The 12,480-nt window shown below is 40.8% G+C and overlaps 3 protein-coding genes across 4 annotated transcripts in view; all 3 read right to left on the bottom strand.

Annotated features, from left to right (window-relative positions):
- The window catches only part of phlpp2 (PH domain and leucine rich repeat protein phosphatase 2), a 64,647-nt gene extending 60,713 nt beyond the window's left edge, over positions 1-3,934 (bottom strand). The window contains exons 1-2 of the mRNA XM_083758418.1: positions 3,911-3,934; positions 2,194-2,495 (exon numbers count right to left, since the gene is read on the bottom strand). Of these exons, the coding sequence (XP_083614544.1) occupies positions 2,194-2,489 (296 nt within the window). The 5' untranslated portion in view covers positions 2,490-2,495; positions 3,911-3,934. The remainder of the gene's footprint in view (positions 1-2,193; positions 2,496-3,910) is intronic.
- mtmr10 (myotubularin related protein 10) overlaps positions 1-12,480 on the bottom strand; it is a 132,597-nt gene that overhangs the window by 6,147 nt on the left and 113,970 nt on the right. The gene's annotated exons all lie outside the window — the stretch shown is intronic.
- ap1g1 (adaptor related protein complex 1 subunit gamma 1) overlaps positions 8,914-12,480 on the bottom strand; it is a 31,106-nt gene continuing 27,539 nt past the window's right edge. For both annotated transcript variants that reach the window (XM_083758795.1, XM_083758796.1), the window contains exons 22-23: positions 12,082-12,180; positions 8,914-10,957 (exon numbers count right to left, since the gene is read on the bottom strand). In XM_083758795.1, coding sequence (XP_083614921.1) covers positions 10,856-10,957; positions 12,082-12,180 — 201 coding nt within the window. In that variant the 3' untranslated portion in view covers positions 8,914-10,855. The remainder of the gene's footprint in view (positions 10,958-12,081; positions 12,181-12,480) is intronic.

Raw genomic sequence — 12,480 nt, 5'->3', positions numbered from 1 at the left:
ACATAGGGACTTCCTCCCACCTCTGCTGATCTCTGTCAAGAAACACCATGGCTCTTCATCCTTCCTCAGGCTGGGAGGTATCCGAGTGGAATAGTATGAGAGTCGACTAGCGTTGACTCCCATTGTAACAATGGAATGCGGACGTGCTCATTCTATCTCAATGGGATAGTTCCAATGTGTGGAACTATAGCCCATAGGCACCCTGCTTTGTCTCAATGGGATAGTTCCAATGTGTGGAACTATAGCCCATAGCACCCCGCTTTGTCTCAAGGGGATAGTTCCAATGTGTGGAACTATAGCCCACAGCACCCCGCTTTGTCTCAATGGGATAGTTCCAATGTGTGGAACTATAGCCCATAGCACCCCGCTTTGTCTCAATGGGATAGTTCCAATGTGTGGAACTATAGTCCATAGCACCCCGCTTTGTCTCAATGGGATAGTTCCAATGTGTGGAACTATAGTCCATAGCACCCCGCTTTGTCTCAAGGGGATAGTTCCAATGTGTGGAACTAAAGCCCGAGATCAAAGCGGCGAGATCAAAGCGTGTCGCCAACTCTCTGACTATTCCACTCTGGGATGTACAGTATATAATACTGCAAGGAATTATGTTAAACATGTCCCTTAGTGGTGTAGACTTAGCTTATATGCAAATATTAAAGAGATTCTTTTAAATACCTGAGTCAATCTAGCATACATAAATTCACAAAACCTGTGCAAGTGAGTGTTGCAGACAGTTCAACAGCATGCTTTGGGATGCATCATGCATATTTAATTCCATCTACTGGCAGACATTTTAAGCTTCAATGATTAACAGACATGAAACAATGTTGCAAGTTCTTATCACAAATACAGAGTGATTGAAGTTCAAATGAGAGAGAGGGAGAGAAAGACAGAGTAAGATATAGTAACAGCAGAGAATGTAGCCTAGTAATGAGCTACGCCTGCAGCTCTGAATGCATTATCTGACTTAAACCATTTTAGGCGGGAACCCGTTTTGGTGTTTTAAACATGTTATAATTTAGCTATTGAAAAATAGCAGATCTACAAGCTCATAGCACGCCACCGAGTGGCGCGCTACGAGCTTGTAGGTCTGCTATTTTGGAAAAATCGTGAAAATGTGGCACAAATCTTTGAATATATATTTCAGAGCGAACATTTTTAACTAAAATATTTGCTTCTGGGGGGTCCCTGGAACTACATATTTTGAGAAGGGGGGTCCGTGGCCCAATAAAGATAATTCTGGGGGTCCTTGACATGAGAAAGGTTGAGCCCCACTGACATAGAAACATGGGTTTTTCAGAAAGATTTTAGGATTCAGAAGACATTTTTTTAATCGACTTCAGTCCAAAATAGGTTAAGGGTGCTTCACAATCAACTATCATGTGCTACTCTTTCTGGTCGCAATCAGTTTGCTTTGTGTCTGCCGAGGTGGGCACAGAGTATAGAATATAGTCAGGGGTGAAGCACGTAAACAATTAAAATAATGATGCTTATCATTGCTATGTAATTTGTTTGTGTAGCTTGACTCTCATGCACATTTTCTCCTAGCTCTCACAGCTAAACACAAATGAGGGATCATTGCGACGTTCAAAATATTAGAAATCAAACACAAAAATTTCAGCATCTGACTGCATCATCTTAAAATCAGATTTAAATATCAATGTTGATCTGCGTGTCATGGGAATAACAGATATCTCTGTCTGTTAATTTATAATTAATATTTACTGCCACCTCTGTAACTATTTAATATGCTGCTTATCACTGCGGTCTTCACCTTCAAGGTTCAAACTATAATCAGGGAACAGAACAGAGCTCCTAGTGAGTATTTGATAATGGCTGGTTTTGGCTGTTAAAACTGTTAATTAAATGTAACCATTAGTTGATAAAGGTTGTTTTTTTATCCGTTAAAATGTTCAATCCTCCAAAACATTTGAGAAGCAATGCACTAGAGAAGTGGTTCCAAAACCTTTCAGCTCATGACCCAAAAACAGAAATGAGATATTTGCCCAGGTCCCAAAATGGTGAATATAGCCAATCTACAAGCTCACAAGGTGGGACTTTTTTCACTACTTCTTAAATATTTGTTCTAATGAAAAGAAGGGGGGGGGGGGGGGGGGGGGTCGCCAAATTATTATTATCTTTTTTGGGGGGGGGCCTGTAGTAGCGTACTGTAGCTCGCTGTGTTCAGCATACCTCAGCAGGTCGCCGTGCAGCTGAACGTAGAGTGCCTCTCCGTCCCTCTGGGCACACAGCTCCTCCACCGTGGTTCTGGTGGTGCAGAGCACCAGCTGGAGGTCTGCCTGAGGGGTCGAGGAGGAGGAGGACGAGGCCTGGGGCGGGCCACCGGAGGCCGGGGGCTGAGGAGGGTCCACCGCTCCCCCGTACAGACACAAGCAGCCACGTTGGGGGTCTCCCTTAAGCCAGTCCCGCTCCCGCGACCCGAAGCGGGTCTTTCTGGTCACACAGCCCCGACTTCCGTTCCTCTTCATGTTGCGCTGTAAAGTATGGAGACACGGTCATTCTAACAAGAAATAGACAGGGGTTCACAAACATTTCAGCTTGAGACCCGACCCAACCCATTTCAGCTTTCAGCACCCAAACGTACAAAAAAAGCCCTACTTCAAACATTGAAAAAATTAGTGTAGCACATTTCTAAGCCCATAATGCATTGCACGTGAGTGATAGATTTGGAATTTCTGTATTCCATGTGTTTTTGAACAAACAAAACATGGAATGCCATTGACAATGAATGGCCAGTTTTGAGTGTTTGTGCAAACACTAACATTGAATGCAATTGACAATGAATGGCCTGTTTTGTATCCGTTTCGACCGAAAATCAACCGATAATTCCCAGTAGGTCCTACTTATTGCGGTCTTGTGTGTTTTGAGTGTTTGTTTAAGACACAAACATTGAAGACGAAGGTGAGGATGCAAATTGTGATTGGCCGGAAATTGAGATGATGTATGCAGATGTACAGTACGATGATAAGACCGCACTTCACTTCACACGGGTGTGATTTTTATTCATGCATTTGTTTTAATAATTCTCTCTCCCGCCCCGCACACGTGGGGCAACTAGTGGAGCTTGAAAGTGTAGGCTCCACCTTCAGCAGCACAGCCCTGATTAGGAAGGTCTATTAGGTTGGGCTGAAGGGGTTGGTGGAGGCACTGCTGCGCTGATGGCTCAATAATATTTTTTTTACATAATGTAGATTAAATAGCAAAAACTCTGTATGCCGCATCAGTGACTTTGGTCAACCCATATGGTTGGGCTCACATTGGAAACCACCACCACCGCGCGCGCGCGCGCACGCACACACACAGCTAATCAGATAGATCATGTACACAGGGCGGAATTTTGGCATTTCATGTCTCATGCACTTGGGGAATGTTTGAATAATTCTGTCGGAAATTCAATTAAAAACTATTACATCAAATATACATTATTATTAGTGGTTCTCAAAGTGGGGCCCATGGGACCCCCAGAGGTCCTTGAATGCAGCTAGGGGTTCTCAAGCTAAATTAGTTTATATAGCATCAAAATCAGTGTAAGCCCTATTTGACAATCTGGGCTGGCTTTTCTAAAATAGCTGATCAACAAGCTTGCCTTGAAGGTAGCATATAGCCTATATTATATTTTCGAAATATTTTGAACATTAATAATACTAAATAATTATATGTGTTGTTAAGTCATGTTCAAAATTGTTGATAATTATAATCTATGGCTGCCCCAGTGCACCTGGTTTAGTAGCCTACACATCATTTCAAATGGGGGTCCTTTGACAAATCAATTTTGGGGAGTCTGCCATTAAAGTGTTTGAGAACCACTGTATTCTAGCCTATATATATATATATATATATATATATAGGCTATCTATGTATTATGTCATATAGAATAACCTCAACCTGCCTTTAGTACGCGGATTCCCGTTGCAGCAGTACTGGCAGCAGCAGCACCAAGGCGGGCTGCCCCTCCCGGAGCGTTGCTCCGTTCGCCGCGACGTGCCGTCTGATTCAATCCGTCCTGGTGAAGCACCGGCTCCGGCTGGCTGTCGGTGCAAGCCCCCTTATTGTCACCGCCGCCGACATCACCACCACCGCCTCCCTTTTTCACGTCCATTCGGCTGTTTGAGACCATGCCCGCTGTGTTCTGCTCGTCCTCCATCGCCATGGATGCTGCCTATTTTAAACTACAAACAGCCACAATTGCGTGCCGTCGTGACACACCGCCGCGACTGATGGATTCCAATAGACGCAGCTGGGAAATGTCATTGTGTTTCGGTGCAGCGACGCCATAACGAAGAGTGAATATATCCGAGCCTACTGTCATATAGGCTTACGGTTACAGAGCTGATCAATAAACATTGAAGGGGCAGGGACTGTAGAGCTAATCAATAAACATTAAAGGGGCAGGGTTGGACTTGGACTTGTTCTTATTCATTGGGCACTGCCCATGTCAGGGGGAGAGGCCTGTTTTGGAATTATTCAACCTCCAGTTTATAAATTGTCATTGTTATGCTTTTGTTATACTGTTGTACTGTATTCTCATTGAAGGTGAAATTATACCTTTGTGGTTGAAGTGAACTAAATGTAAATTGAAATTTTAATCCTAATCCCAATTAAAATGTGTTTCATAACTTGGCCGGGTTGCTACTTATATATTCAAATACATTTTAAGTGCCCTACAAAATCAGTCTATTTCTATAGGTGGAAGCATACTGGACTAGGCCTATATGCCTACTGTACATCATTTTGCTGAACTTTTAGATTCCCATTGACTAATTTTAAAAATCCCAAAGATACTTTCAAGGGCATCCCTCTAGGTTGAGTATATTCCTAGTTACAATTTAGGCATTTACAGTAGCAGTATATTATAATGTAAGAAAACTCTGATAAATATGAACATACCATTTATATCACATGTGACACCATCTGTCGGAATGGAGCATGACACCCAATGTACACAAGAAGAAACCAGTAGAATGTGTTTGACTTTTTTATTTTTTATTCTCTTGATCATTTTCTCCAACCCAAAGACAAGAATACACAGCATAAATTGAAAATATCCCATTTAATAGTTTACAGCCTCTCATCTTTACCACTATCGTAGACATTCACTTTGAAGACATGGACCACTGATTCAGTTCAACATGTCAACTTGACTGGAAAAAAAAGTCAACTCCTGTAAAGCCCTCAACAAATAACTATTTGTAATTGTTGTACAGTCATGGTGGCTCTGGGAATTACATAGATTTTGATTTCAAAAGTACAATGGATGTTGTTTTTTATTAGACTGGGGAATTGGACATGGTGGCCTGTTACCTGCTCTTCCAAAGCCTTGCCACACTAAGACAAAACAAAACATCTCAAAAATACTGAAAAGAAAGAGGAAAAAAGGTGCACTTTAACTGAATAACTGTCAGCTCCAACCAATCAAGATGGTGCGGTGGATTTACTAATTTGATGTTTTCTTGTATTTGCAAAGAAATTATGATTATGTCAAGAGTAGAAATAAAACTATTTACATCAGTTCTCACATGCAGCTCAGAAGCAGAGTTGAAATTGCAGCCAAAATGGTCATGTCCTACCATGTTAAAAGTGAAGACATGTCCACACACTTACCATCCCACTCAGACAATGTATATTTACATGTACAAGCACTCCGACACACACACACACACACACACACACACACACACACTTCAAAAGCTGATCACACTGAGGGATATTTGTCTCCATGTCTGTTCTTCTTCATGTTCTTTTTCATTGATACAATTAGAAATTAATTTGGTCACTGTATTGTTAACATAACAGTTGATCAAATATGATTATTATGAACACATAGTGATGGTGGAAAGTACAGTACAATCGAAATTAAACACAAAACAAACCTAAAATATTCAAGACAAGGCGTTACGAAACTTTCCTGCCAGCCTTTCTATTTCAAACATCTCCCTCTTGTGGAAACTGGCGCGTAGCACAGGTTCATCTCCCCCACAGGGAAAGGTAAAGATAGCACTGCAATAATTTATATCAAAAGGTCCTCTTCAAAACCAAATGTACACCTCTGAATGTCAGCAGACAGCAGTGGGGCTACGTTATCACATAAATGCGTCTGTTCTGACTGCCATGTGGGTTTGAATAAATAGGAGAAAGATGTCCTATACCTCCCTGAACTGTTTATAAGTCTATCGTCTCTTCTCGGCCGATATTCACATATAGACTAACCAGACTATATATAGTCTACAAAGAGAAAACTATATTCACATATAGACTAACCAGACTAGTCTACCTCAACAAAACATGGAAAGCCGAAAGGCATGTCTCGATCTCTCACACACACACACACACACGTTTGTATTACTATGCTTGTGATGACATCAACATTTTAGGACGGCATTGAAAATAGACAGAAAATAGGAGAATAGCAGATTTATCTGTTTTTCGGTGTGCAAGTCCAGTGCGCAACCATGTATAATTCAGGCAGATTGGCAGAACCCTAACACAGACCTGAATATTTGAATTGTTAAGCCTATTAAAAAAAAAAAAAAAAAGGACCAGGAAAATGGCCCTCACAAGTATAGTAATACAACTCTCTCTCACTCTCTCACACACACACACACACACACACACACACACACACACAGAGGACTTTGACAATGAGTAGCAAGAGTGTAGAGAATGAAAGCAGGCCAAAAGCATGCCCGTTATGGTGCAGTCCCCAAGTAGCCAACCTAATGCTGCATCATTCATAAACAAAATCATAGAACCTCACACAATGATTATGACAGCTGACAACCCTATACTATTCTGCTGGAATAGACCACCTGGAGGCGCACGGTTACTATTCTGCTTCACCAAAACAAACAGAGGCCTGTTGTTGATTTATAATGCAAGTGCGTGGCAACCATGTAGAAGGTGCTATATGACAGACACACACACACACACACAAACACAGACTAAAAGAGGCCAATGAAAAGGATTCACTCCCCAAAGAGATGATATGTGCTGTTGTAGGTCATTCAATAAGTCAATCATAGGTTCTGACAGCATTAATTACACATAATCACTTTATAGTTAATTGGGCAGAGGGATGCACTGCAGATACTGTAATGCCAGGTGGAAGGGTTACGCTTAATTTATACTCGACGTATGAATGGGCAGGCGAACAAAAAGGGTGCGTACGCAGGGGAACACAAACAGGGATGCCTTTTTGAGGGACAGGGAAGACGACAAGGTGCCACCACGTCAGACTGTAGACATTAAACCGGATTCATACTTTTGTTGCATGTCCCAAATTGTAGACCCAAAAAGCCCCAGAACACCTTGCTGGATGCAGCAACATGGCGAGCTTGTAGTTCTGTTATTTCTGACATGCAAGCATAAATCAGGCTTTTACTTTTAAGCAGCACTGTGCTCAGTTTTCAGTAGTACAGTATACAGTACATCACTCAGACAAAGTCAAACCTTCAACATTTAAAACAACCCCGATAGCAGCCAACCAACTCACCCACTAAACTCAGTGAAAGAAAAACAAAAACAAAAATATATAACCAATCTCAAAGAATATGAAGTGATAAAATGCAGACCATTTGTGATCTTTCAAGATTTTCTTTGTATATACAGTATGTATACAATTAGTCCCGACTCCCTAGCTAATCTTTTCACGTCTTCACATGGATGGTTTTTGTACTTTTATTTAATTTGATCAGCTTTCGTATGTTTTACAATTATATACAATGTACAGGCAGCAGATCATATAACTTTTACAATGAGTATGTGATGAAACGGGGAAGTCTTTTTTCATAGACTATGTGGCCTAGATCTATTCAGACAATTTACATTGTGAATAATTGGAAGTTTTTAGAAAATGGTTGGTATCTAAAAAAAGGATGAAAGATAGTACAAGAGACAAAAGTGTAAAAGCCCTCAATATGTACAGAAAAAAGCCAATATAGCATTTTGTCAACGGACAAAGTTAACTGAACAAAAAATAATTTCCTCCATATACACATACTGTAGCTCAAAAATATTTCCAAAGCTAAATAGCATCTCTGATTTGGTCACAAAAGTTAGAGTGAAGCATAGTGAATATTAAGAATACAGCCCAATTGAACATCTGACGATCTCTGAACACAAACAGCTTATAGGGGTGCTAAGCCCATTAACCACTCGAAACCTAGCATCCCTATTCTGGATGGAACATTTGGCAAAAATATGCAGATCTACAAGCTCACATTGCATCGTGATACCTTGTGAACTTGTAGATCGGCTATTTTTGGCAAAGAGACTTAGCAATAGCACACCAAGTATAGGAGCAACTCAAATTCAATTTAGAATCTATAGAGGGCTTAAGTGGTTAAGTTATAATGCTGTAAGCTTCTTTTTCATACAGACGCTCCACTTTGATTGCAATCATATGACTTGAACACAGCTGTCCATCTCACTGTGCGTTTTAAGAGTTAACAGAAAAAAGGAAAAAAAAACTGTGAGGTATTAAGGTTTGCCCACCCTCCCATCCCACCCCACCCCCAACGGCGTGGGGTATTAAGGTTTGCCCCCCTCCCATCCCACCCCACCCGACGACGTGGTCGGAATTCTGATTTGGAGAAATATGCAAAACCAAGAAATCATTCCCAACGGTCACCACAGAAGCTAGCTCAGTCACTGTACCTCAAACTAATAATGATCCAAGTGAATACAGGTGCTCCTTTCAAAAACAAAGATATGAAAAAAAAAAAAAAAAAAACGGAAAAGAAAAGAAAAAGAAATCTTAAAGCAACAATTCCCTTTACTAAGAACATTTACACTTTTGATTGTTTTGAACACAAAAACTTGGTATAGGGTAGAATGACAATAGCTGCCGTGATAAACCGTAGTCATCAATGCATAGGCCTTTTTATATTCCCCCCCCCCCCCCCCCCCCAGACGATTACTGAAAATGTTACCCCCAGACCATTATTGTGTATGTAGAAGAAAGCTGATGGTGCCACGAAGCATCTTAAGTTAAGATGTCCGTTAAAAATACAATTAGGATGTCCTTAGAGGAAATTTCTAGTACACGACGATACATTTAAGGTTTGAGGACCCATACACATTTTAAAATGAGCGTTTTATTACCTCAGGCAAGTGAATATTAGTAGTGGTTTATTATTTTCTACAGTAAGTCAAAGGTGTACTTAAAAGTGAAAATGTTCTATTAAAAGTGAAATATTGCTTTAAATCCATCCAGCCCATCGTCTTCTAATAGTATTTTCCCAGGATGTCATCCTCAAAATACACTCGACACAATTACTCTTACCAACCCACTTTGTATAGGTCTACTTATTTAGTTGTCAGAAAGGCACATCACTTTAATATCAGGCATATACTTTTAAGTTAAATCACTTAAGAAAAAAAAAAAAAACTAAAACATACCATCACAAAAATAGTGCCAACACAATGACCTCAATGGAGCGTCATAACGAAGACTCAAGGGGAGAGAGAAAGAGGAGGAAATAAATCATTCAGTGCATGTAACTACATTCATAAAAGACTTCATTTACATGTACGTGCAGGGTGACTAAGCCCAACCAAGTTAAATAAAACTCAATGTTTGTCTAAACTACAAGCCGTGTTTTGTTGATATCTTACGCCTGCGGAGCATTTTAGATGCAGGAAACGTGAACGCAGATCGAGGGGGTTCATCCAATTAACAATTATGATGCATTTCTGACCAGGATTATCCTTCAAAATGGCTCAGACTAGCCATTAAGCGTTTGCGTCGCTGAATAAATGCACAAAGAGAAGCTACTTGTTGGGTTTATTTTAGGAAAGGGAACTGCGTGTGGAATAGACCATCCTCTGAAACGTAGCCACAGCTGATCCGACTATAGGCAATATGGAAATGTTTATTTTGCCATCATGATGACAGCAAAACTAAGGTAGAGTATTTCCTGAACACAGGATGCAGCAGAGACCTCATGTCAGAACCAGGAAAGACCCACCAAGCTAGTCAAATGTTAAAAGTCATCCTAGTAACACTCAAACAGGCTTCAAACTAAATTGATGGAAATGACAATGAATACGTTAAGTCTCAAGTTCATGATCCCCAAACTTCAAGATGGTATTTGATGTTTCAAACATTGTCCTGCCGTTAGAACGTGCTGACCAAGGCTATGGGTGTAAAAATCTGAATATGAAACCAGTTATGATGACTAAATCATAGTGCTGGAGCAACGTTCTGGGATTTACATAAGACTGCTTTAAATCATTGGCTACAGAAACTGAAAAGATACACCTTTAGCAGTGGAGCGTGTGCAGATTGTAGTCAAGTTAGATTTGATTTAGTAGAAACAATCTTAAATGAAAAACGAATTTAAAACCCACAAATCAAAGAAAACTGAATTACACAAGTGCTCATGCAGTGGCCGAAAGTTCTTTACAGTGCCTCAGCAAAGGTGGAACGTACCACAGTTTGTTTTACGTAAAATAAATCGTGAGTGTGGAACAGATTTCAAAGCTGACAGATCAACGCTAAACCGATTAAGAAGATCAGGTAAGTCCATGGATATTTGTTTCAGATTTTTCTGGTGTGACGTCAATAATCATTATGGTCTTCATACCATCCGTTTTTTTCCCTCCCCCCCTGTGTTACGTTCCACTGCTTCCCCCCTGTGTTACGTTCCACTGCTTCCCCCCTGTGTTACGTTCCACTGCTTCCCATGCAACTCGAGCGACAGCGGTCTGTGCCGGTGATGTCACAGGGGGATCCGTTTTGAAGAAAAGGAGGGAGAGGTGAAAAGGAAAATTGTTTTCTCATCATAGTTCCCCCGGCAGGGCAGGGCGTTTTAGGAGCGAGAGGGGGCAGCTCACATCACTGCCAGGACTGAGGAGGGAAGTTATTAACCTCAGCCAGGTCCGCCACAGCCGAGCCTTTGTGGGAGTACGTCAGCTTGACCCGCATTCGTAGCTGTTGCTGAAATTTCGTCAGGATGATGTCATATGTTTATTATGTCAATGAAAAATATACAACTGAAAGAATTAGGACTGCAACTGCATCGATGATCTTCTCAGTGATTATTCTATCGTTACCTTTAATAGTAATTGAATAATCAAAAAAGCAAGTAGCTTTCTATAATTATTGAGGGGCGCTAGCCCCTCCTATATACAGCTTTAATGTTTGTCTTTCAACGATGCTTGTTTAACCCATTTTGGACTGAGGTTGATTTAAAAACATTTTCTGAAAAGCCTATGTTTCTATGTCAGTGGTGCTCAACCTTTTTCACATCAAGGACCCCCAGAATTATCTCTATTGGGCCACGGACCCTCATCTCAAAATATGTAGTTCCAGGGACCCCCCCAGAAGCAAATATTTTAGTTAAAAATGTTCGCTCTCAAATATATATTCAATGATTTGCACCACATTTTAACGATTTTTCCATAGACCAAATTATTTTTTTAATAAATGGGACCATAATTTTCCAAAAAGAATATTATGACATTAGAAATGAGACTTTAAACTAGTGACTGGAAGCAGAAAGTATTCATGACCATGTTTATTAAGGTAATACAGTCTAGGTGAAGTTGGGCCCAAATACATGGATCTCTATGGGGTTTTTTGAGCCCAATGACAGCGCCACAACAGGCCATTATATGAATTTTCAGGAAATCCCGATTTCACAAAATATCTGTCTGACTGCCCCCCTGGATTTTTCAAAAATAGCAGACCTACAAGCTCGTAGCGCGCCATTCGGTGGCACGCTATGAGCTTGTGGATCTGCTATTTTTCAATAGCTAAATTATAACATGTTTAAAACACCAAAAGGGGTTCCCGCCCAAAATGGTTTAAGAAAACGCCATAGACAATAAAGAGAAATTTTATGTTTGTTTTTAGGACTAAAACAAACATTATGTTGTAAGACGATAAGAGCGCGCCTCACTTCACATGGGTATGATTTAAAAAAATATATACAGCAACAAATTAACTAACTAATACTTTCTCGCCCACTGAAAGATGGGGGTCTCTTTTGAGAAACACTGCATTTAAGAGCATTAACTGACAGAGTCGACCTATAAACGTCACACAAAAACCAAACGTACCTTCTGTGGGTTGAGAACTCTGATAACCTGTGTGACACTCCCCTGGTTGAGAGCCGGGACAACGTTACTGCTGGGGGACAGCAGCTGCAGCTGGAACGTCTGAGCGATAAAGAGTGCACATTAAAGACCTATTCATAGTTTCATCCTAGTTATGAAACCCTGTCAACCAAAATCTGTAATATTATTTCCCAACAGCTCAGTCACTTTACATACAGTATAGCATTGTAAAGTTGGAATATACTGTTCTCTGGGGCAGGAGGGGCAGGAGCCTATCTCCTGTTTCTGTAGCCATGAGGCCCATAGGGGCAGGAGCCTATCTATCTCCTGTTTCTGTAGCCATGAGGCCCATAGGGGCAGGAGCCTATCTCCTGTTTCTGTAGCATGAGGCAGCTTGATGTA

This window comes from Protomyctophum parallelum (assembly GCF_964188405.1).
Source record: "Protomyctophum parallelum genome assembly, chromosome: 2".
Classification (NCBI taxonomy): Eukaryota; Metazoa; Chordata; class Actinopteri; order Myctophiformes; family Myctophidae; genus Protomyctophum; species Protomyctophum parallelum.
The sequence above is the reverse complement of the archived record's forward strand: the minus strand, read 5'-3'. Positions and strand labels throughout refer to the sequence as shown.